Source organism: Mytilus trossulus, chromosome 6 (genome assembly GCF_036588685.1).
Source record: "Mytilus trossulus isolate FHL-02 chromosome 6, PNRI_Mtr1.1.1.hap1, whole genome shotgun sequence".
In the NCBI taxonomy this organism is placed as follows: Eukaryota; Metazoa; Mollusca; class Bivalvia; order Mytilida; family Mytilidae; genus Mytilus; species Mytilus trossulus.
Genome location: NC_086378.1, coordinates 58918453 through 58945467, shown reverse-complemented (window position 1 = coordinate 58945467; position 27015 = coordinate 58918453). Strand labels below are relative to the sequence as shown.

The 27015-nt window shown below is 33.6% G+C and overlaps 1 protein-coding gene across 1 annotated transcript; it reads left to right on the top strand.

Moving 5' to 3' along the window:
• Nucleotides 1–14148: 14148 nt before the first annotated feature.
• Nucleotides 14149–24855, top strand: LOC134723594 (uncharacterized). The gene is made up of 4 exons (XM_063587162.1): nucleotides 14149–14203; nucleotides 19919–19981; nucleotides 22078–22975; nucleotides 24669–24855. The coding sequence occupies exons 1-3, from the start codon at nucleotides 14194–14196 to the stop codon at nucleotides 22920–22922; spliced, it is 918 nt and encodes a 305-aa protein (XP_063443232.1). The 5' UTR covers nucleotides 14149–14193; the 3' UTR covers nucleotides 22923–22975; nucleotides 24669–24855.
• Nucleotides 24856–27015: the final 2160 nt, after the last annotated feature.

The following is a 27015-nucleotide window of genomic DNA, read 5'->3' as shown; positions in this document are numbered from 1 at the left end:
CTCCTTCTGCTCTCTGTGGGGCACACTTCAAATGTCCTGAAGACTGCTTGGATATTTTGGATTCTGGCGTCTCTTTGTGGCAGACTAGAACAGCATCTGAAAGCATGGAGAAGAAATAACATAAATTTGAATTACATAAATAAAGTTGTGTACTTTTACAAGCCGGAAATGTTATCAAATTCTACCAATTATAAAACAATTATTTTAAATCATAGAAAACAACATGTTCATTTGAAACAATTGTACCAGCTTGCATCAATAACAAGACAAAGCATGAATCCTTTAAACCAGATCTGTGTTTGGCAATAACCATAATGTTCATATACAGATAAAACTATCAAAGATGAGAGGTATTTAACGAAAAAATCTAAAAGACCTAAATAGTGTTTAAGAGCAGACCATTTCTATGTGTGTCAGACACACCATATCGAGTTGAATTGGAACGAATGGCTAGTTTTCGATGACACCCCCTCCCCCTTTTTCTGATATTACTGACTCTGTGCATGGCTAGATATGTTTATGTTAGTTTGCTAATTAGAGGATATATGCAATCAGGTTTTGACATGAAACTGAATTAGATTCAGTAAGATAAGACCTTCTCATAATTTCTGTGAAGGTAAACATGCAGATAATCTGATAAATAATTTGAATGTGTTTGTTTATATTATGATTCTTCGTTAATTTAACTGTAAAATAGACTTACGCTTATATCAAGAGGTTTATACAGAAAAGTCTTCTATCTTCTTTATATTCCTTAGACGCAGTTGTTCACTATTTGTTCACAGGAGTTTGAAATCCTATCAATGAGGGTCTATAAATATGTCAACTCGACTATCACAGTAGAGCTTCTCTCGTCGCTTCTCTCTACGAGAGAAGCTCTACTGTGATAGTCGAGTTGACATATTTATAGACCCTCATTGATAGGATTTCAAACTCCTGTGATTTGTTCATCAGTCTGGTGCGATAATTTCTCGAGGATGATTTTCAAATTTTTCTAAACGGATGTTAAAAAGAGGTGCGCGTGCTTGCGTGCGCATCCAAATGTAAATATTCTGAACTCCAGTTGAAAAACCGCGAAAATTTAAAAGCTTCTCAATTATTATGTCTATTATGATTACATTGTACATCGATGATATTTTAAGTTTATATATTAAATATCAATAGGTAAAAATATTTAAATAAATATACCGAATAATTTCACCTATTTATTTAATTGAATGAAAGCAATTAAAAAAAATCGATTTTATTAAAAAAAATATAAACTAAGAATATATCATATTTATACAGATATACATATAATTAAAATAGCATGAACAGGTTTTCGAGATCTCCCAAAATATAGATAATTATTAAACCAAAATTAGATCTTCTTAATAATTGGTTAGAATTGATTTTTTTTAAGATACTTAAAAAATAAACACAAAACAAAATTATTTTGAAAAAGCCGATTTGTTTTATTGGTGATGTCTCCTGACTACTTGTTCTTGTCCAAAACTCCTTTCCATGCATAAACAATGCTATTCGGTCTACCCCCTTTTTTGTGGGAAAAAATGATTGATTATAGGGATCATGGAAGCATGACAGGAGGAAACCCCCTCACGCTTATGGCAGTCAGTGGACCCCCTTATAAGTATTATAAATTCTAGATTAGACACTTATTATCCAATCGTTTATAATACTGCAGCACTGCTCCTTGTTCGATCTGCTCATCCAATATATCTGTACCCTTCAATTTTGACAATAAGATTTTTCTGTCGCGATTGACTGACGTTAACCCAACGTTGAAATAACGTTGTTGTTTAAACGTTGATTTTAACGACGTAAATTCAACGTTGAAACAACGTTGTGAAGTCAACGTTGAAGACCATGACTTTACATCAACGTTGAATTTAGGTCGATCAACGTCACGACCATATTTCAACCAAATTTCAACGTTGTCACAACGTTGAGTGCCCACTGGGTTAACAGGAAAAATATGAAACTATTCAATTAAATTAGAAAACTCAGTATAACGGCCTAATTTATAACAAAACATTTTACCAAAGAAACAAGTATGTCAAAAATGTACCAACGACAACCATACACATGATACATGTATATTAAGCAAAAAACGACATACACTCAATAACAGATAGACTTTGGACCGAGCTTGATTTAGACATACGGAAATGTAGACATGCACATACAAAGGATCATAAAGAATGTGGCGGGTTTAAACATGTGTGTAGCGGCAGCCTAGGCATTAACCATGCCAAGAAATTGCCTCCGTTGAACTGTTGAAATTCTGCAAATATCCCATAGACCAAATTATATGGATGATTAATATTGACCATATGGAATATGGTCGTGTTCTTAGCGAGACCAGTCACCTACATAAAGGTCATACATTAATTTGTTAAATGCAATTAAATTTGCATCTACTAATGGGTGCCGTAGGAGATTAGCTAGGATTTCTTGGTCGCATGGGTAACGCAAAAATATGAACCCCTTGCAGAAACAAACAAACAAACAAACACACTAACACACACATTAAGCAATCAAACATGTTTTTTCGGGTTATTATTTTTTTTTTTGGGGGGGGGAGACCGTTTACAATTGCTTTTTTTAAGCAATTGATTTATATTGTAAAACGGCGTTTTAAACCATTTGTATGTACCGTTTTTGTCAAAAAAAAAGTGCCCCCCCCCCTTTTACCACCCCCCTAATTTGTTTTTACCCTCCACTTCAGTGGCGGATCTAGAAATTTTCATAAGTGGGGGCCCACTGACTGGCCTAAGAGGGGTCCCGCTTCGGTCCAGCTTCAGTGATTCCCTATATAATCAACCAAATTTTTCTCATAAAAGGGGGGGCGGGCCCCCTGCCCCCCTAAATTCGCCTCTGCACTTACAACTGTTGAATGAGGCTGTGTGCTAACTTTCCTTTCAACGGAGAAGAACGACAACTCCGGTTTTTTTTGTCTCTAATATTGTATTGACATAGATCTCTTCTGAAAAAAAATCCACATGCTTGTTATCTGATATACTCTGAAACTACAAGTCCAATCGACTTAGAAATTTGCAGTCAGCAGGGCATACATGTATTAAAACTTCAAAAAACAACGTGGTGCAGCTACCTACCAAGAATTTCCGTAGAGAAAAGAAATTGCAATGCCGTAAAAATCGCTCTCTAGGTCCGTTAATCTCAATGAAATCCTACAATAAAATGTCTGCTCCTATATTATAATAAATAAATTTGGTGTATTTACCGTCTTCTGATTGGTTAAAATTTTTAGTTTTATTTTCAATGTTGTCAATTTTTATGGCGACACGCCCACTCTGACGTTGTATATTCATACGCCAACGTGTGTGTACGTTGTTATTGTTAATATAAATAATATTAAAAGTTCTTTGAGCCTTATTTTTGATAGAAATTTATTTATAATGAATGGCAATAATTTATTTTGATTTTATTGAACCATAAAACTAATTTTTGACTCTTCACATTTTACATAATCCGCTTCGCGGATTATTCAATGTGAAGAGTTAAAAATTAGTTTAAATAAAATCAAAATAAATAATAGCCATTCATTATTTAAAATCTGTGTTACAAGCTGCTATTGAGAAATGCGCATTGTAAGAAAATAATCAATGATCGTGTTAGGATAAATAGGATAAATTAAATCCAAAGCATGCACTGCTCGTGAACTGTGATCGAAACGTCAATTTCCTACAAAGACAAAAGAAATATACATCGTGTGTATTTACTAGTTATATACATATATGTTGTCTGTCTAACGTCTCCATTTAAAAAGAAAGAAATATACCTTTTTCGCTATTATAAAGTATCGTCACGCGACGCCACAACCTAGCGCGAGACAAAGAACATAAAATAAAATAAAAACTTTCCTAACTAAATATAAAACTTAACCATGCCAAGAAATTGCCTCCGTTGAAATTCTTAAGATATCCCATAGAGCAAATTACATGGATGATTAATATTAACCATGCATTTGGTATATGGTCGTGTTCTTAGCGAGACGTACATAAAGGTCATAAATTAATTTGTTGAATGAAATTATAATGGGTGCCGTAGGAGGTCCACCGGAATTTTAGCTAGGATTTCTTGGCATGCCAACAGTGGATAGTGGGGATAACAATTAGTGCTACATGTATAAGATCAAACAATAAAAACAAGTATTGAATTTGAGTATGATTTTCAAGTGTTCTATTAAACGCACCGATTGCTTTTTTATATCGATTTTGCCGCGAATTCTAATACCCGGTATTCTTTTCAAAAATCAAAAGCGTTAACTCCGAAAAGTCGATAAGAGAACTATCAGTCGTTCTAGTTTACTAAGATAGGATACTGTGGCCCCTGCCTTCTTCCCGAACAAAGTGTATTATTTTTGGCTTTAAAAGATAGAAATGTATTTACTCATCTTTATCGAAATGCTGCAGGGGAATGCCTTGTCGAGACGATATGTCACACTGTGAGTCGCACAGAAGTGTAAACAAATTAAACATAGATTACCAAAGACCTAGCAATAAACTCACAGTCTCCAAATAATAAAATTGCAAAGATAGCTAGATTAAAAGACAACTTATGACTGGTAAGTTTAGCCTTTTCAACATTGTTTTTATAGTTCGTTCTTATATGGTACTGTACTTACACCACTGTCCAAAGAAAAAGGGGGTGGTTGGATCCCGCTAACAAGTTATAACACCATCACATGTTATATATCTTCTTGTGTCTGTCCCAAGTCAGGGGCCTGTAATTCAGTGGTTGCCGTTTGTTGCTGTGTTACATATGTGTTTTTCGACTTATTTTTTGTACATTAATTGAACCGTTAGTTTTTTTCGTTTGAATTGTTTTACATCTGTCATTTCGCCTTTTATAGTTTACTATGCGGCATGAGCTTTGCTCATTGTTGAAGGCCGTATAGTGACTTATAGTTGTTTATATCTGTGTCATTTGGTCTCTTGTGGAGAGTTGTCACATTGGCAATCATACCACGTCTTCTTTTTTGGATTTTTCATGCATGTCTATATACACATTTTGTATATTGTGTGTATTATATGTTATTCAGATCTCAAACATGGTATATAATGTGACATTTCCTGCTAAGGGTTTATATGTCCTAAAACCCGTCTGAAACCTGATTATGCCTAGTTAAATACAGTGTTGCCACTGCTCAGATGGTTCTATCACCAGTTGGTTCCCCTCTCGTCGACTGTTTCGGCGCTGTCCACGACAATCCCCAGGGTTGCACCGACTGAGTTGATCAGACTCAGCCAGGAACCAGCTAACTCTTCCACTTCTCTTCTCTCTTCCTCCATACCCAACCAGAAGCTTCCTCTTCCCGTTTCCCAACTTTTCCAACCAAGCTTCTCTTTACTGGTCCAGTTAGTCATAGGGACCCCAATGCTCTCCACAATGCGAAACAAAGACTCTACAGCCTACCCCCACTGGGAAATACCATGTCCTCCAATTCTTCTCTTGGATGTCTGTTACCAATTCCTGGTACTTGGCAAGCTTTCTCTCATAGGCTTCTTCCAGTCTTGTTTTCCATGGCCCTGTTAGCTCTACACTTATGACCTGTCTGCATATTCTAGACCACATCACAATGTCTGGTCGGAGGGTTGTTGTTATGATCTCTCTTGGGAAGATGGTCTTTCACTCTACGTCGGATTGCATCTTGAGCCATTCATTTGATGTTTCTAGAATACCGCTGGCATGGCTGTATGTGTTTTGTTGATGACTCTCCGCCTCCTTTGATGAAGTTGGTGAACTTTGGCCCCTTCTCAATCTTAGTCTTCTTCCTTCTCTGTGTGTCCAAGACTGCTGTTATTTCTCTAACAACTTGGTCATGGCGCCATGTGTATCTAACATCTTTAAAAGCTGTCCTGCAAGATGACAAAACATGTTCTATGTTTGCTGGCTTACCGCACAACTTACAACTAGGGTCTTCAATCAGTTTCCATATTGTAAGGTTTGTGGGTGTTGGTTGTACGTCGTATACTGATCTTAGTAAGAAGCTTATCATTTGGCGGTCCGTTCTCCACATCTCATGCCAAATTATCGTTCTTGCTCGTGCCATTACACATTTCATACATTGCCCTCGTTGTTTCATACTGACAGCTCTTACTTGTCAATCTTTTTCTTCTCCACGACGAACTTCCTGCTGAACAAGTTTCATTCTTTGCCTTTCATCTGCTGACTGCCATAATAGTTGAATGTTGCCAAAACAAAGTCGCCCTGATGTTACCACTCCCACTATGTCTCTATGTCTTAATCGACTCTCTGCATTTTTAACAGCGGTCTTGGCCACCCATTGTCTTCCTGTCCTGACATCAACATTTGCTTCTTTCACCTTGCCATCCTTTCTGTCTCTTAGCATCATAACTTGTCTGGTTTTTGTGACTTTAAACTCCTCTGTAACAGAAAACAGTGGTATTTGAAGTTTTGAACTGGTGCTGTACAAGCAAATGCTGCTACAACTCTTTGGAACCCCTAGATATTTGCGAAAGTGTCTGTTGAACATCCTCTCTAAACTAACAACCTTGGTTAGAGGTACTTCGTACTTCAACAGAGGCCCCTTTATCATTGGTAATATTCCATGCTGATAACACCACGCCTTGTACTTCCAAGGTAAACCAGACTTGTCAATAATGTCCATTCACTTTCCTGCCGTGATACAATCTAATCTACACTTTCTCTGTTTTTCAAGGAGTCTCTAAACCACTTCCCCAAACTTTTGACCGGTTCCTCCATGATTGTTGAAATGATGTCTCCTCCAATCCGGATCTTTCTTTCCTGCACCTTTCCTTTCTTTAATATCAGACTTCTTGACTCTGATGGCTGGAACTTCATACGTGCCCATAAGCTCACCTAGATCTTGCAGCATCCACTTGCCTTCCAGAACTGTCTTGCTGTTATTGTCATGTCATCCATGAAAGCTCTTGTTGGTGGCTGACTGACCCCAGATGACATTTTAGGTCCTCTGCTCATCTTCTATGCTGATTTTAATAGCATATTCATTGCTGCTGAGAATGAAACTACTGATATGGTATATCCTGTAACGATTCCTACTTCTGGCCTTTGTCATGCTGTTGTGAAGTCTGCAACTGTAAATCTCTTTATAAAGTTAGTTGTTGAAATAATACTGAAGCATTTCTCTAATCTTGCCAGGTATATGCGGTTTTGCCAAGGTTAAATCTACCTAGTTTGTGTGGTATACTTCCGTAAGTGTTCGCTAGGTCTAACCACAGGACAGTCAAATCGCCTTTGTTCTCTTTGGCTTCCTGGATAATCTTTGTTAAAACGTTTGTATGTTTGAGGCACCCTGGTACTCCTGGTACTCCTCCTTTCTGAACTGAGGTGTCGATATAGTTGTTCTCAAGCATATATGTTGTAAACCGCGTGGCCAAGATTGCAAGACAAACTTCAACGTTGAGAAGTGATATGATCCTAAACTGTTTAAGCTCTTTAAAATCTTCCTCCTTTGGAATAAAACAACTACTAGTATCTGATTTTAACCAATCATCTGATAATCTATATCTTCTCCATATAACTTTGATAAGTCTCCATAATTGTTTTGTGAGGTTTGGACAGTTCTCATAAACTCTGTATGGAATGCCGTTTGATCTAGGTGCTGATGCTGCTCTCGCCTTCATTAAAGTTGACACCACTTCATGTAGTTTGGGTTCTGACATATCTAACTTTACTGTTGGCTCATCTGGGCTTATCAATCTGTGTTGGTCTCCAAGCTCTTGTTCTCTGCCTTGGTCACTATGAATATCTCTCAAATATTGTTCAACCTCTTATTTTGGGCAATATAACCGGCCTGATATTTTATCTTCTAGAAGTTTCTTTTAATTACAAAGCCAAATGGATTAGCTGTAAATTGTGCTCTTTCCCTTCTTTCTAATGTTATCTGCTCTCCTCAGCATTTGTATCCTTCTCCTGTTGACATCCCTAAACTCTTTTAATGTCTTCTGTTGGTGTAACTCTGCTTTCTTGAAGCGCTTTTTTAGGTTGCGTTGTTCTCTTCTCAGTTTGTCAATTTCACCTACTCTTCTGTTCTCTTTCTTGGCCTGACTTTTACCTTTCTTCTGTAAATCTGTCCTTCCCAATTGTGAAGATAATTGTACTCATTGCTTTAATTTTTTTCTGTCTACATGTCCTGCCAATGCGGTTTGTAACACTTTTGAAGCATCTTCATCAAACTGTATCAACTCTTTCTTTGAAGCTGCTGTTGGCCACTTAGTTCGTGGTGTTGGTGGGTCTCCTGCTTTTTCCTTGATGTTTCTCTCTTTCCTGTTGACTGTTAAGATTCATTCCTAACTGATCATGAGCTCCGTTTTCTTCCATGACCTCCTCCTCTTATACATGGAGGTGTTTAGCACTGTGATGTGTTTCCTCGGTTCATCTCCTCCGTCTTGTTAGGTTGCCCTTTGCGTCGTTTAAGAATTGTCGTCACTGAACAGCCCATTTTTGTGCGATGAATATCAATAAAATTGAGAATGGAAATGGGGAATGTGTCAAAGAGACACAAGTCCTATCTTATTCTTACATATCTTCCCGCAACTACAAACTCTAGATATGTCCATTTCCTGTCTCGTTGCCCGTGTTTCAGTTCCAGTTGTTTCCGTTGTTCCTCCTGTTGGTCGATCATCCGCCCCGCTCTTGCACGACCAAGTGGGTGTCTTATAATATCTTTCCATAGCAATGCTCTATGCTTCTCCATTGGTGGAGTTATACTCAGGTCTGCCAAACCGTTGTATGCCTTATACTTGTCTTCCCCGGTTGCCAAAGTCTTTCTTTGTTGTCACCATCCTATCCATTGTTAGTTACTAGACTTATATTACGGATTATCCCTAGGCTACCTTCATATTTTTTCCAGAATATTCACCATGCTTTATATCAATTTTCCGCATGAATACGTGAAAAAATTTGTTATTTGCATTGCTGTGAAAATAATTCAAAGGTACCAAAATGCTCTATCTTAAAAAAAGTATTTAAATATTTTCAATTCCTATACTACATACATGACTGTACTATATAAATGTTTGCACAGAAATGTTTATTTTACTAGTGTCTGAAAAAAAGATTGCTTAGTGCATTTATTAGTAAATTAACTGCGTTTTTTTGAGAAATTAAAGTAAATGTAATTTTTATGGCTGGTACACATAAAATATTTAATATTTTTATTAGGGACCAGCTGAGGCCTTCCGCCGGGTGCGGTTTTTTCTTGCTGTGTTGAAGAACCATAATGTAAACTTCGGTTGATATATGGTCTGTGGCCGGCTTGTTGTCTCTTTGACATATTCCCTATTTCTGTTTCTCCATTGGACTGTATAAAGAAAAGGGAAATAATCGAATACATTATTATATACATTTGTGCATACAACACAAGTCAATCCATTATTTAGACTATCTCCCTCAGATATACATTTGAACTATTTCCGATAATCTTGGTAAACTCCTTTTTGTTTAACAAAGTCAGTGACATCTGTTAATGACGACCTTTTTTACTGTTCTAGAGTTTGGTTCTTATGGAATAACAAGGCGATTCAAAAGAAGAAAAACATAATGCTGTTATCAGGAAACTGGTCATACAGCAACACAGATTAAATAAATTCGTGTGAAAATTTACATAACGGGAAGTCCAACTCAACAGAAAGATAACGTAAAAATAAGTCGGACAAAAGATCGTGGGAAATGTTGTATATGGTGTTTTGGATATTCAAGGATACATATCGTATATAAAAAAGCGGTGTACTTCTCTGTTTTAATGCAATGCGTAGAGTGATTTTATAATTATAATATAAAAAAAAACCAATGCAACATCAAGCTTAAGGGGACTATTATTTTTGTAACACAGTTTGTGTTTTTTTTTTATATATTTTCTCCTTTAGATTCCAAAAAAAAAACACATTTCAAGTAAAACGGTCTGTAATAACTAAGTACAAATGTATGTACTCTATAAGAACTGGTAGATACAAAATCCATATAATGATACAAAATTCATCTATATTTAAATCTATTATGTGTTAAAATTAGTCAATACATTTTTTAATATTTTCCTTGTAATTCAATTGTTTTTCAATGTAATGGACAATAGCTTTTGTACTTAGAAATCGGAAATGGAAACACTTTACATACAATTTTCATATTGTACAGTATTACTATGCGATCAGCGAAAAGGTCTGAGCATATGCATAAACAATATCATCTTTATATGAACAACGATTAAGGTATGTTGTATTTGTTATTTACAAAACGCGCGATATATGTACTTTGATAAAATATCAAATGTGCCACAGAAAACAAAACAGAAACTGTTGATAATTTCGATTGCGTTATATCATATGTTTTGTAAATCACTTCGAAATGAGACATGACAACATTGAACTGATAATTGTTTTCAAAAGATCCTCCCTATCTGTCTTTGGTAGAAATGATGTCTGGTGCCTTGTACGATAGCATAACATTAATTTTGTAAAAATCAAATATTATCAAGTCTATGAAAAAATGGATAAACGTATACCGGCATATGATGAGTAACAACAACAGCTGAACATTGTATTTGCAAGGAAAGATACACTCACGTGAAAACGTTTAACAACACGAAGAGTAATTGAATGTCTTTTTTTTAGGTTAACAAACTCAATCCCTTGTATCTCGTACTTACACTTTTTCTGTGTCGACTTATATAAAAAAAAAGTACATTTATAAATTAAAACCTTTTTTTATAAGAATGGTGAAATGACCATTGTATTCTGAAAAATCATTCACTTAAGAATCGCTCTTAACGAGAGGTACAAATGTATACCGTAAAGGTGGTGAATTCAATCGTAGACGAACATTTATACAAAACCGCAAGATCTCTGAATTTAAGAACAGTGAATGGGCTTTGTCGCAGCAGATTTTGCTAAAATTTTGCTCGATCATTGTCGATGAACTACTACAAAAATTGAAAAAAATAAAGATTTTGAAACATATTAATTTTGACAAAATAAAGCGAATTTGAACTTATTTTGAAGTGACTTTTATATTACTGAAATAAACAAGACAAAAAATTCAATTCTCCAATTCCACGATTAGTGTCACATACTCAATTTTATATTGAATATGATCGCAGCCCCGTTGAATGCTAAAAACGAAACCATAGTTAATATGGATGGACGTCAAAGCATTGATTTATACTCTTCGTTTCCAATTTGTATATTTATTACACTCAGTATGTTGTTCTTTATATTTACAGAAAATAATCAGTGAAATGAAATGCTTTCTGATTTTTAACATATTTGTTTGGATTCAAGGTAATGAAAAATAAAGAATTGTATCCACAAAGACAACAAAATAACTACAAAATGTACATTGCAACTGTTGATGTTGTTTTTGTAGATATGAAAACTTTTGAATGTAATTCTGCGAGAAGAATTTTAAGAAATTTGACTTCACCGATCGTTGTAAAAATTGTACAAAACATATTTTTTTAACATAAATAATAATACAAACAATATGCAGAATCGAAGATATACGTTGACATTCCAAAATTTGAGCTAAAACATACCCAAGAATTACAAATAGTTGATAAAGAACTTTTAACTAGTCATTTAAAATTGTAATATATATGTTTCGAAAGTAAAGATTTTTTGCGCAATCAGCACATCACAATTGTTTATTTTCATTTTCTGCATAAACACATGATCATCTTAAAGGTGTTTTTGGTTGGATGCAGCCAGTCACAACTGTGAACAATGAATATCATAAACACGTAGATCGGAAATTCTATAGATATTAGTTGATATGTTTAATGCGAAAAAAATAAGAATACATCTCATTCTTTAATTGTATTGAAATTAATTGCAGTTAATAGCATATTTGATCATACGTTTTTGACAAATTTGACATTTGTTATTAGATATATCGCACAGTTTTAAGTATGAAGAACACACAGTTTATGCCAATCTTGATGAAACAGTAGTACTTCCATTCAACGACTCTCGTGTATTCACTTTGATATGGAAAAGGAATGAAAATATAATCATATCAGATGGTTATCGCATTAACATGGACATCAACGGAAAAGAACGATTCAGAATTATAGGTGATCAAACAATAGGAGAATACAATTTGGAAATATCTAACATAACTGAGAGTGATTTGGGATTGTACTGGTGTGAATTTCAGATTACAAATACTGCCGTACAGAATAAAGTCGTCTTGAAGCTTGCAGGTGAGAACCAAATCACATTTTGTGACTAGTTGTGTTCGGCTTTACTTACTTTGTGATACAAATAAAAGGATGTCATATTTGCATATTTAGTATTAGCATAGTGTTTCCCCTATCATAAAAAGGGTTTGGTAACTTAATTGAAAATGATGGGTATTAATGGTAATATTCCACTTTAGTTTGTCAAGTTGAACTTTTAACTGTTTTGATTCGAGAGCGGAGAGACACTAATAAGTCTTTTGTAGACGCAACATTAATGGTATCTTATCTTCTTTCAAAATCTGCACCAGTTTTGAACGCTTAACATTCATATTTTGATTTTTTTCAGATAACATAAGAACAGTTGTCACAGAATTATACACAGAAAAAAGCACAGTCAAAGGTATTGTTAATACATATTTGATGTACAGAAAGAATTATATACTACATAATAAACAAAAAAAACTTTGTAAGGCCAAGCTTAAGAAAGTCTTGTGTCAGTACCCTGTATTATAAGCAATCTATTTCAATATATAAGACATGTAATCTTTTAAAAGGTTTGAAGCACTTTTAATTTATCTTTTTTTTTGTGTTTTCATGGTTACTTCGGTCATTTATGAAATTCAGAAGTCAAATGTCATATTTGCACATGTCAATTAATATTTCTGAAAAGTGTCATCAAGTCTTAATCACTTTATTCATTTTGGCATGGTTTCCATAATAAGAGTGGTCATATGATTTAAAATAAAAAAAAAGACGAACTGCAACCCTACACATGGTTGTTACCATTTCAGTAAAGATTAACCTAGTCTGGAACACTTTCCTTTTAACCAATTTCTTGCTGTGTCTACGGCAATGGGATCCATATTGTATAGTTCCATCAACTTGGATCAAGTCCATTTCAAGTGAACAAAAACATGAAAAATGTTTACAGGAAAAAAAGTAACAAAAAAAAAGAAAAAAAAGAAGAAATGTAGAATAACATTACGTCATCCAACCTCTGTTTTGGGTGATGATTAGCATGTTTGTCAATGATACTTGTTTTAAGATGTCAATCTGTGACAATGATGAGTAATTATTATATAACAAATGATACCAGGCAAATCAATTGCACGTGTGTACACAATGCATGTGTACTTAAAAGAATATCTATTTTATGTATATGCATTATAGAAAAGGATAACTTCTTTTCTAGATGACGCCTCCACAAGATATGTATATGTGGCATCCAATACTGACACTGCCATTTCAACAACACCACATAGTTTGTATTATTTATTATTCGTAGTTATGGTATATAGGCAAACATTTCTCTTTCGGAGCATCATAGTTCTACAACCTGTTAAAAGGGCGGTTCCATTTGAATCATCTAAAGTATGCATACCTTTAGCTACGTAGTTCTTATTATGGCCGTAGGCACATAGGACAAGGCCTAGATTGTAATCCTTATTTCCGTAATCAGATGTTGTTTTATAAGTAGGGGAGATAACCCCCTAGCTCAACCTCCAACCAAGTGTACCGGGTTTTTTTTTTTTGTTACTTATTTTTCATTCAAAAGATAGATGCCTTCCTCGGCTTTCGAGTCTGATTTACCTGTCAATTTTGATTTTAGCGTTTTATTCTCTACAAAAATTGCCGGAATTAGGCTACGCCAATCTCCTGTCAGACTATTTCACTCGTATTTACTCATCTATAGCTGCTAAATAAAACTGTTTACTTTTTTTCTGTAGTAATTTGTTATTTGTCTTTTGTTTTTCTTCTTACATGATTTTTTTAATTCTTCTGCGTAAATTTTCTCCATCGTCTACGTTAGTATATCGGGCTGTGAATGACACAATTGGAGTGACCATGTAAAAGAGTTTTGTTAAGTTCATGATAAAATGGGTTTTTATCTGAGAGAAATGAATCCCTCTATTGGATTTTCCTAATGTATTTCAGGTGTCATCAGTACAAAACATCGAAATGAAGAGTCAACAGTGTTGGTGCAGCCGGAAATGTCAACAGGTTCGTAGCAGTCATTACATAAAATTGTATCGAAATTATAATTTCAAACGGGAAGTATTTAATAATAAAAAAAGCAATTCGAAGTACTATGTTTAGAGTAATTGTTTTTTGGTTGTTTATTTGTACTTTAAAATTTATATTTCCCGGAAGGTCTCGAATGATAAAATGTCCAGATATATTAGCAGGTTCATAAAAAAAATCATTAGATGTGTTAAAAAATTCAAGCAAATTACATTTAAAGTTAATATGTGCTTATGGCAAAAAATCATCTTTAGATTGCAGAATATAAAAAAAGCAAAACTTGAATATTTGAAAACAAACTGATAACCTTGCCTGTCTTAACTTTCGAAATCTGTACATTTGAAGAACAATTATAAACAAAAACCTCCAGGTTATTTCAGATATTCATGACCCTTACACTTTCATCAAAATATGCCGTCGTTAGTTAGTTGAAATATATGCATTTATGTTATTTGCATTATATTTTAATGGAAGTTTTCAAAAAGTTGTTACAATGTCACTTTTTTAATTTACAGTTGTGAAATCAAAATGAACGAATAACAATACTTGTATTTATTTATTTCCCATGTGTATGGTGCATTCATGACAGTCGATTAGAGTTTCTGCTCTCTGAGGCGCCATCTTATTACCACATCAAGCTTTAAAAATCTTATTACATCCAACGTCTTTAATAAACACAATTTTACAAAAATAACAGAACTGTCTTTATTCCCTTAGGTTTTTGTTTGTTACCTTAAATTGTTTTCTTTGATAACTATGAGATTGGTCTGATTCATCTGGAGAGTATTTTTTCTTTTATATATCAATTGTTTCAAATTGATTTTGTTCACTTCGTCACCTATCACAGCAGTACTTGTACTTAACAGCCAGGCAACATTGAACATACTTTTTACAACATTATCTAAAATATATAGATGTCACAAAGTGTTTCTTTATACGTTAGTTATAGTGATATAGTGTTCTTTTTCTGTCTTTATAAATTACCTGCTAAACCATTTTTTTTAATATTCTTTTGGCATACATATGCATCCCGCAAATATGTGCTGTGGTAATTTTTTAATGTGTTCTTATCGTCCTTTTTTTGGCTTATGTGCTTTGTCTATATGTCATTTGTTTATTTTTATAGAACTAGTAATTATTTAAGATTGAATGTAGATTGCTATACTTTTTCACATTTGTACCTATAATGTCTTGTTTGTTTTGCTCCCACATTGTCAATATAAAAGAATTTTGTACGGCTGTTATACAAGTGAGATGTTAAACTAGATATACGACCAGATTTAAGCCACCATCTTTTTCTATGCCTGTTCCACGTCAGGTATATGACAGTTGTTTTCTATTGAAGTTCGGTATTTTTATTATTTTAGTTTTTATTTCTCTTCAACAAATGTTAAATTTGATTAGAAAATTTAACTCGCCCTTGAAGATAAAAAAAATCATTTTAAAAGTACTGACGAAGTGTGTAACAGCTACTTTATCTTTTATTTGATTATATGTTTTCATCGTAAAATTATGATAATGATCAGCTTAAATTCTATATAATTGGGGTTTGTTTTGCCAATTTTGGTCAAAAGTGAACCTCTGCCTTATGGGTCTCCGTTGAAGAACATGGGACCTCATAAAAAACTCTATATTATGCAATTGCTTGATTTTCGGTGAATAAAAAAAACAAAAAAGATGCGGTATGATTGTAAATTAATCACTCCAAAGAAGAAACCATGACCAAATGATATATATACATAGGTCATCGAACACCTGCGACAACGAATAAAACCCATACCACACAGTAAGCTCTTAAAGGCCCCGAATTATTTATTTTAAAGTATTTTTCTATCTTAAGCTCCCTTTATACTTATGACTTTTTTGTATCTATTCACTTTTTAGGTTTGAGTGCTCATGATAAAGATAAATCAAGAAAAAGCAATTCTTACGCGTGAAGTGCATAAAGTGTTATTTGTATTTCGATCCTATTTAAAACTAGATGATTTGAGTGTTCGTGATAAAAATAAATCCAGAAAGCACTTCTAACGCAAAAGTAAATAAAAGTAAAAACACAAAAATACTAAACTCCGAGGAAAATTCAAAAAGGAAAAACAAAAATCAAATGGCAAAATCAAAAGTGCAAACACATCAAATGAATGTATAACAACTGTCATATTCCTGACTTGGTACAGGCATTTTCTAATGTAGAAAATGGTGGATTGAACCTGGTTTTATAGCTAGCCAACCCTCTCACTTTTATGACAGTCGCATCAAATTCCATTACATTGTGAACGATGATTCAAGTGTTATTTATATTTTAATCCTATTTAAAACTTTAATGTTTGAGTGTTCATGAAAAAGATAAATCCAGAAAAAAGCACTTCTAGCCGTGTTTGGCACAACTTTTCGGAATTTTAGATTCTCAATACTCTTCAACTTTGTACTTGTTGAGCTTTATAAATATTTTCATACGAGCGTCACTAATAAGTCTTATGTAGACGAAACGCGCATCTGGCGTACTAAATTATAATCCTGGTACCTTTGATACGTATTTACACAAATGGGTCGATGCCACTGCTTGTGAACGTTTCGTCCCCGAGGGTATCACCAACCAAGTAGTCAGCACTTTGGTGTTGACATGAATATCAATAATATTGTCATTTTTATAAATTTCCTGTTTACAAAAGTTTGATTTTTTCGAAAAACTAAGGATTTTCTTATCCCAGGCATAGATTACCTGAGACGTATTTGGCACAATTTTTTGGAATTTTTGGATCCTCAATGCTCTTCAACATTGTACTTGTTTGGCTTTATAAATATTTTGATATCAGCGTCACTGATGAGTCTTATGTAGACGAAACGCGCGTCTGGCATACTAAATTATAATCCTGATACCTTTGATAACTTCTAACGCGGTGTGAAGTGCATAGTGTTATTTTATTTTGATCCTATTTGTAACTATATGGTGTGAGCGTTTATGATAAAGATAAATCCAGAAAAGTATTTCTAACGCGTCAAGTGCAAAAAGTGTTAAATTATTTTGATCCTATTTAATTAGTTATCAAAAATACCAGGATTATAATTTTATACGCCAGACGCGCGTTTCGTCTACATAAGACTCATCAGTGACGCTCAGATCAAAATATTTAAAAAAGCCAAACAAATACAAAGTTGAAGAGCATTGAGGACCGAAAATTCCAAAAAGTTGTGCCAAATACGGCTAAGGTAATCTACTCCTGGGGTAAGAAAATCGTTAGTTTTTCGAAAAATTCAAAGTTTTGTATACAGAAAATTTATAAAAATGACCACAAAATTGATATTCATGTCAACACCGAAATGCTGACTACTGGGCTGGTGATACCCTCGGGGACGAAACGTCCACCAGCAGTGGCATCGACCCAGTGGTGTAAATAGTTATCAAAAATACCAGGATTATAATTTTATACGCCAGACGCGCGTTTCGTCTACATAAGACTCATCAGTGACGCTCAGATCAAAATATTTAAAAAAGCCAAACAAATACAAAGTTGAAGAGCATTGAGGACCGAAAATTCCAAAAAGTTGTGCCAAATACGGCTAAGGTAATCTACTCCTGGGGTAAGAAAATCCTTAGTTTTTCGAAAAATTCAAAGTTTTGTATACAGAAAATTTATAAAAATGACCACAAAATTGATATTCATGTCAACACCGAAATGCTGACTACTGGGCTGGTGATACCCTCGGGGACGAAACGTCCACCAGCAGTGGCATCGACCCAGTGGTGTAAATAGTTATCAAAAATACCAGGATTATAATTTTATACGCCAGACGCGCGTTTCGTCTACATAAGACTCATCAGTGACGCTCAGATCAAAATATTTAAAAAAGCCAAACAAATACAAAGTTGAAGAGCATTGAGGACCGAAAATTCCAAAAAGTTGTGCCAAATACGGCTAAGGTAATCTACTCCTGGGGTAAGAAAATCCTTAGTTTTTCGAAAAATTCAAAGTTTTGTATACAGAAAATTTATAAAAATGACCACAAAATTGATATTCATGTCAACACCGAAATGCTGACTACTGGGCTGGTGATACCCTCGGGGACGAAACGTCCACCAGCAGTGGCATCGACCCAGTGGTGTAAATAGTTATCAAAAATACCAGGATTATAATTTTATACGCCAGACGCGCGTTTCGTCTACATAAGACTCATCAGTGACGCTCAGATCAAAATATTTAAAAAAGCCAAACAAATACAAAGTTGAAGAGCATTGAGGACCGAAAATTCCAAAAAGTTGTGCCAAATACGGCTAAGGTAATCTACTCCTGGGGTAAGAAAATCCTTAGTTTTTCGAAAAATTCAAAGTTTTGTATACAGAAAATTTATAAAAATGACCACAAAATTTATATTCATGTCAACACCGAAATGCTGACTACTGGGCTGGTGATACCCTCGGGGACGAAACGTCCACCAGCAGTGGCATCGACCCAGTGGAACTAGATATCTACTTAATATGCCAGCTTTTGATACCGTGATATCTGTGAATATGAATGTCATACACAGACAGAATTGGAACGTAGGTACAGTGTACTTGTCTACTATTGAAGTATACTTTTAGTTAGTAAGTCGACTATCCCGGATAGGTTTTCTCATTGTTTATTGTTTCCAGTGGTCAATAATAAATTATCATCAATTCATTTAAACTCTGGTGGATATATGAATCGTTGCATTCATACCACATCTCCCCATTTTCATATAAGTGATGTTTATGGTAAATAATTTCTTCTATTGAGTGAAACATAGATAACACCTACATTTGTGATTAATATGAGCACTAACATCATACGTTATGTTCCTAAAGTCGTAAATACAATTCCATTACCTTTTCACGAATGCGACCTACCGAATTCAGACTATTGACAGAGTTTGTAATAACACGAACAACACGACGACTGCCACATGTGGAGTAGGATCTGCTCACCCTTCCAGATCACATTATATCACCCCCAGTTTCAGGTAGTGTTTGTGTTACTAAGTCTTCAGTTTTCTATGTTGTTTCTTTTGTACTTTTATTTGTCTGTTTGTCCTTTTCTTTTTTAGACATGGCGTGGTCAGTTTATTTTCGATCTTTGAGTTTTAATGTCCCTCTGGTATTTTTCGCTCCTCTTTTATAATAATAGAAAAGAGAAAGTAAGGCATAAGGTAAATCTTTTCTATCTATGACCGTACTCAAAGAGTAATACACAATGATTGTTTGTTTCATAACGACATATTTGCTTTCTATATTCTGCGAATGAGATATCAATTACTAGGTGCAACGAATTAAGAATACCCTTTTCAAATCGTTCAATTTAACCCGATCGTTTAGTCAGTATATATTGCTGATAATGCAAGTAGTCATAATTTTAAATCCCTTTTCTTAAGAATGAGACCAGAAGTTTTATCACAAATACGTAGAGTATGGCATCACAAAATTCTACCATGTTCAAGCATTGGACTAATCGTTCTACATATTTGCAACTTGAACAAATTTGGTATAGCATAATTGTAAATGATAGCTTCTGTTGGTTTTTATTGATGAATATAAATGATATAGATAAAGGAATAGTGTAATGTACCATTGTATATGCTATATATTCAAATTAAAGCATAATATATTTAAACATATATACTATGAAGTACACAAAGACAGGACAATATTTGAACAAATAGATTAATTTTATTCTTATGAAGAAATGGAGATTTCATCAACAAGCTCTATCGACAAGAAAAATGAAGACACAAGACCGGACACAGGTATTAACTTTTAATTATGTTAAGTGCATCAGATTAGAATTAATATTTAAATTGATTTAACATGAAAGGAGAAACCAAAATTGTAACTGTCTTTACAGCATCACTATGACCAACATTTAAAAAACGTTTTTTCTTGCTCATCTTTGTTATATTTTATGTAAAGTACACAATATATTTTTAAAATAACAAATTACGTAAAAGAAAAGAAAACAAAATTGCATCACTTAGCATGTGTTCACACGACGAATATATTCTAAGAGAATCATATAACGTGCATTCATTCGAATCCATTATTATCTAAATATTCGAAACTTAAAGTCATACCACAACTAACAACATGAAAATAATGGAAGATGGAAAAAGAAAATATAATCATATGTCTAACCATCATAACGATCGATATCGCGAAAAAGAGGCAAAATATATCAAAGGGTCATGTCGTTTGTAAATAAAAGACAATGCACAGTTTTTTCTTCATACATAGCGTAAATATTGATATCAAGTCTTAGATATCAATCAGAGTCACAGAAGAATCCACTGCTACCAATTACAATTCTTTCGTGTCAGCGCGTCGGATTTGGTAGATTATTTCCACTAAATATAAAAAAGAAGATGTGGTATGATTGCCAATGAGACAACTGTCCACAAAAGACCAAAATGACACAAATATTAACAACTTTAGGTCACCGTACGGCCTTCTAGATAAACGTTTCACATCTCGAAAGTTTTTTTATTATATGAATATTATATATTATCAGACAAAAATTTCAATGTTAATAACTGTCCGCTGTTGCAGTTTACAAACAAATGCAACACGACGTTTGCCACATATTGAGCTTCCGGTTTTGGTGGGGTTTGTGTTGCGCATTAATTAGTTTTCTATGTTATGTTTTGTGTACTATGGTTAGTTCTCATATATTTGATGCGTTTCCCTCAGTTTTAGTTTGTAACCCGGATTTTTTTTCTCCATCGATTAATAAATTTTGAACAGCGGTATAATACTGTTGCCTTTATTGTCTACTGAGCTTTTTTTAAGCCATGTCGTGGTCAGTTAATTTCGACTCATGAGTTTGAAAGTTCCTCTGGTATCTTTCGCCTGTCGTCTATCGATTAACAAAATAAAATATGCTGTATGATGAGACATGGACATGCAAATACTTCATGTTAAAGCTTATGAAAAAAAAATCAAAGTACAAATGTACCATATGAAACTACTTTTCCGAACCATTTACCTCCAATATGTTCGAACATTGTAAAACGACAAGTTTTATCAATTATGTGGTCATTTTTATAAATTTCCTGTTTACAAAACTTTGAATTTTTCGAAAAACTAAGGATTTTCTTATCCCAGGCATAGATTACCTTAAAGTTAGCCGTATTTGGCACAACTTTTTGGAATTTTGGATCCTCAATGCTCTTCAACTTTGTATTTGTTTGGTTTATAACGATTTCGATATGAGCGTCACTGATGAGTCTTATGTAGACGAAACGCGCGTCTGGCGTACTAAATTATAATCCTGGTACCATTGATATCTATTTACTGACAAAAAGAACTAATTCACATACATGTATATGGATTAGTAATAGTTAATGGATCAAAGGCTCAAATTATCCACTCGTGTCTGATTCACTGTATAAAAAAAAGAAGAATGCGTTGTACAAGTCTAAAATCATAGCATAAGGCAACAAATAACTCATTTGCTAATTTATCCGATGGTTACAGGCAGTATTACATATCAATTATTCTGTTAACAATTGTACTACAAATATATATATATCATGTATATATATCTGCAAACATCTGTGAAAAGACAACTTAATATACAAAGAGTCACGATTGTCGATGAATAAGAATGGATTAAAATATACAATTTGACAAAGAAAAAATGATAAAGGCAAAGCGAAATGACATTTTCCAGCAGCTAACGCAGTCAAATTACAGAATACAGTAACAAACATTTAGTTGCCATGATTCGGGTATCAGAAATTATCGTCTTTGATTGTGTCTGTTGGTGATATGTTAAAGCTATTTTTAAGTGCAGAATAAGAATTAGACAAGCAATAATTATTTCTTTCAATCAATTATTTTTTAACAGGATTTTCATCAGATGAAAAGATTTTATTCTATGGCCTAGTTGCTGCCGGTCTTGTGTTGGTGCTGTGTTTGTCTATTGTGTGTAATATTTGTATCAATAGAAAATGCAGAACAGAAAATTTGGCCACAAAAAACAATGTTCCGAATGTAAACAGCGTCGCTGTAATTCAAGAACCTTCTTTAGAACCGGATGACAGCTCATCGACCTACGAAGTAATCTGTGAAAGTGAAATGCTTTCATTTGAAAAAATCAAACTCAATACGAATGCTTCGTTTCAACAATCTCTTGTTTTTGAAAAGAAGTTCCAGAACAACTCTCCAACTTCAGATAAGCCATACTTTGAAGTTTTTGATGGTGACAACATTTATCTAAATCCGTGCCATACCACTGAAGGTCAAGAACAAACGGATAATTTGAAGAAAATCTCCTCGCCGGAATATCAAGTAGCATTACCAGCTACTGGTACTATTTGTTGTGCAGGACAAAATCGGAACCAGTCGAGTGACAATGATAACAAAGTTAAAGTTCAAGAAAGTTCAGATATGAATATTAAAATCCAAATTGATCCGGCAGACGATATATCCGTCAAGTATAGTGTAGGTGAAGATATCAAAGAATGTTTAAAAAGATATGAAGTCGACGAAAACAATCGTTTACTCGTTCAAAGAAAAGAAAACACTGAATCGATGTCAAACTTCATTGAGTTATCTGAAACAAGTTCGTCAGACGACAATGAAGACAAACCAACAGTTCAGACGGATGATGACTATATAAATCCTTACCAGACATTAAAAAGAAGTGAGAATGATGATGAACATGATTACAATATTTGTGCCGTTCCTTAAAACCCTCGTTGTAAATACATGCAGATATGTTATTGGTTGCGACATTGAATTAGGTTATAATCATCAAAAATGTATATTAATAATCGAAAAAAAATTGAGGATTTGTGATTCGTTAAAACTTGATCACATGTACATTTTGTTACTAAGATTGTACGCCAATACTGTTGTGTTAAGCTTTACGAATGCCAAAAACAGAATATTTCACAAGACATACAACATGTTGCTGAATATACATTCTAGAAATCCCCAATTTGACATTGTTTTTGCAATAGGTTTTGATAAATTATGGCCTTTCTTGAGATCAATACGATGTTATAATAACCTAGAAAGCATATCAAACGGACTTTGTTCTCAGCCAATCGCTGTTCTTTTGCTTTCATGTGTTTTTTTCCGTAAATGTACTGATTTTGTGTCATGCATGAATACCCAATATTCTTTGTTCAAATATTATCAATAATTAAGGTGACTCCCTGAATAGCGAATCGAAAGGAATGAATGGCAAAAACAAATTAATTCCAGTTAAAAAAGGTAGAGTATATTGGATATGGAAAGCACTTAACCTTGATATACAGACCACCTAAGGGTCACTAAAACAATATTGCAAGGATTCTAAACATGCAAACAGCGCGTTGATTATTACTAGTAAGAAACTTGGCAATTCTTTCATTTAAAAAAAAAAGTGACATCCCAATATATCGAATAACAGAAGGGTAAATAAATGTCTTCCCAATTAAAGGCAAACGTAAGAAAGCCGAGACTAGTATGCATGTCAATGAGTAGAAATTTGATATTCTCCCGGTTGGGTGGATATGTTCCGGACCATATGAGTATTTGGACCATACGCGTATGGTCATGACCATATGGGTATATACTCATATGGTCCGACCATACGCGTATGGTCGGGGTTATTAACACTCTGTTTCAGTTTACTTTTAATACTTCTAAACTCTTCATATGGTATGACCGTTCATTCAAAAGAGGCCATCCTATAGGTAATTTTAGCATTATATTATATGAAAAAGATAAGCTAAATAAAAATAAGAAGTTTCACGATATTTGAGATCTAGAGCTTTTTAAAAACACTTTAGACATCATAATTGCCAAAGACCTCGGTATCACTGTACGCCGCTGCAAAAAAGGCTTGTTTTTCACTCGCAAACAAAATGTGTAAATGAAAAAGATCGTGCACAAATTTCTTGCAAATGCACAAAAGCTATAATACCGTGTGGAAGTGAATGTCATCCAAGCCTACATGCACGAATGTAACTAGCGATGAAAACTAACTTAAGCATCACTATTAAATTTTTACGTAGTTTTTTGGATTATGAGATTAAAAAATTGTCATGTTTTAAACCATCACGTTTTTTTATATTAAGTGTTTGTATTATTGAAACGTTTATAATGTAATTTGAAAAATATATATACCTATGTGGTCCAAATACTCATATGGTCTGGCCCGTTAATAATCATACGAGTATTATACTCATATGGTCGGACCATACGCGTATGGTCGGACCATATGAGTATACGCATATGGTCATGACCATACGCGTATGGTCCAAATACTCATATGGTCCGGAACAGATACAGACATTTTATCGTTTCACTAGTTTCGTGTTTTATAACCTTGTTGTTATTGGGATTTTAATTGATTGAAATAATGTGTAACAAAAATGATATAATTTAAACATACAATTGTATTAAGTAAACCATGCATTTAATTCCTGTTTTTATTCTTTTCAACAGGCATGCCAGAACAACCAGTACTAATCTATATCATCGTTTGTATTAGTTGCATAATCTTACTTCTTTTGCTACATTTTGTAGTTAAGACAAGATTTACTTTTTATAAATGTGCAGAAGGAATATGATTTGTAGCTACATTCACATATCGTGAAGTCTATTGAGTTGCTTGAGTGAGACATTGAGTTTAATCATATAAAATAGAATTATGTGGTTAAAGTAAAAATGTGATCTTGAATTATTTTTTATTGTACCTTTATTAAAATGAAATGAAAATTATGAATTTGTTTTGTCCTAAAATTGCAACAAACCAGACCAACCTCAATCCGGTTGAGAATCAAACGAAAAGCTATTAAATAACTGCTTGTTACTATATTTTATTCTTTTTGAATTTTGAATGTTTTGGCAGTCAAAGTTATTTGGCGGTCATAGTTATCTTATGAGCTCGAGGGTGAGTTCATTCCGTACAGCATGTTTGAATTGTCAAATTAAGTGCAGACTTCAAAAAAGGAGTAAACGCAAAGATAATCGCGTCACGTTGAAACGAAGTGCGACATGATGGGGCAACAGAATACACATCGGCTTGATGTTCAGTGGTAGTCGTTTGTTGATGTTGTTCCAAAGTATTTCTCGTTTCTTGTTTTCTATAAAGATTTTAATGTTGGTTTTTCTGTTTGAATAGTTTTACATTAATCATTGTTTAGGCCCTTTAGCTTTCTATTTAGTGTGAACAAACTTTGATGGCTCGGTGTTGACAGCCGTACTTTGACTTATAATGGTTTACTTTTACACATTGTGACTTGGATGGAGATTTGTATAATTGGTACTGATACCACATCTTCTTATATCTACCATATATTACAATTTTCCGAAGAGCTCTAGTTTATATATTATTGTTAACGGTATTGAAGTTTCACCCTCTACAAATTTATGATCTACAGTGTTATATCGAAAAAGGCTAAAGGTAAGCTTTCCGTGACGCTAAAATCTTAAATCAAACATTACGAATATACGCTGTGCATAGATATTAGTCAAGCAGCCATATTGCTGATTTCCACTTTTACCCAATCCTTAGAGTGAAAGAAATGATAGACCAGCCCTAGCCTCAGTTACTCTTTTTTTATATTATTTTTTTGTCACTCACAGCTAAATTCCAAACGAAAAATAATCTAAAAATTAGTGGCTGACACAGCTAAAAACCAAACGAACAAACTTCTAAAAATTGCTGAATCCATATATATCTCGTAGGATGGTATCGTTATCTGAATTACCAATATATCTCCTGTATATATCTGTAGGATGTTATTGTTATCTAAAATACCAATATCTCCTGAACATTTGAAGGATGTTATTGTTATCTGAAATACCAATATCTCCTGAACATTTGTAGGATGGTATTGTTATCTGAAATACCAATATCTCCTGAACATTTATAGGATGTTATTGTTATTTGAAATAACAATATGTCTCTTTAATAACTGTAGGATGTTATTGTTATCTGAAATACCAATATGTCTCCTGAATATCTGTAGGATGTTATTGTTATTTGAAATAACAATATGTCTCTTTAATAACTGTAGGATGTTATTGTTATCTGAAATACCAATATGTCTCCTGAATATCTGTAGGATGTTATTGTTATCTGAAATACCAATATGTCTCCTGAATATCTGTAGGATATAATTTTTATCTAAAATACAAATATGTCTCCTTAATAACTGTAGGATATCTTATTATCTGAAATACAAATATGTCTCCTGAACATATGTATGATGTTGATGTTATCTGAAATACCAATATGTCTCCTTAACATATATAGGATGTAATTGTTATCTGAAATACTAATATGTCTCCTGAATATCTGTAGGAATGTTATTGATATCTGAAATACCGATATCTCCTGATCATCTATAGGATCATATTGTTATCTGAAACACCAATATGTCTCATTTACATAAAAGGGATGTTATTGTTATCTTAAATACAAAATATGTTTCCTTCATATCTGTAAGATGTTACTGTTATCTGAAATACCAATATGTCTTCTGAACCTCTATATGTTTATTCAAAAGATTTATGATACTTTTTCATTTTGGCATTCAAGGGGTCAAACAGTTGTGTAGTCATTCATAACATGAGCTATATATATTCTTTAATTGTAAAAATCGTTGGTCTTTCAAAAACAGATATTTACACGATATAGTAATGGATCAAACAATGCAGTTATATTCTAAAGGCTCGATGAGTTCATTAAAATGTAATGATTGCTTGTAAACAAGTTTTTTAATTTGAATTCGCGTTTATTATGCCACAAATATCCAATTAAAATTGTCATATTTACTTTTACTGT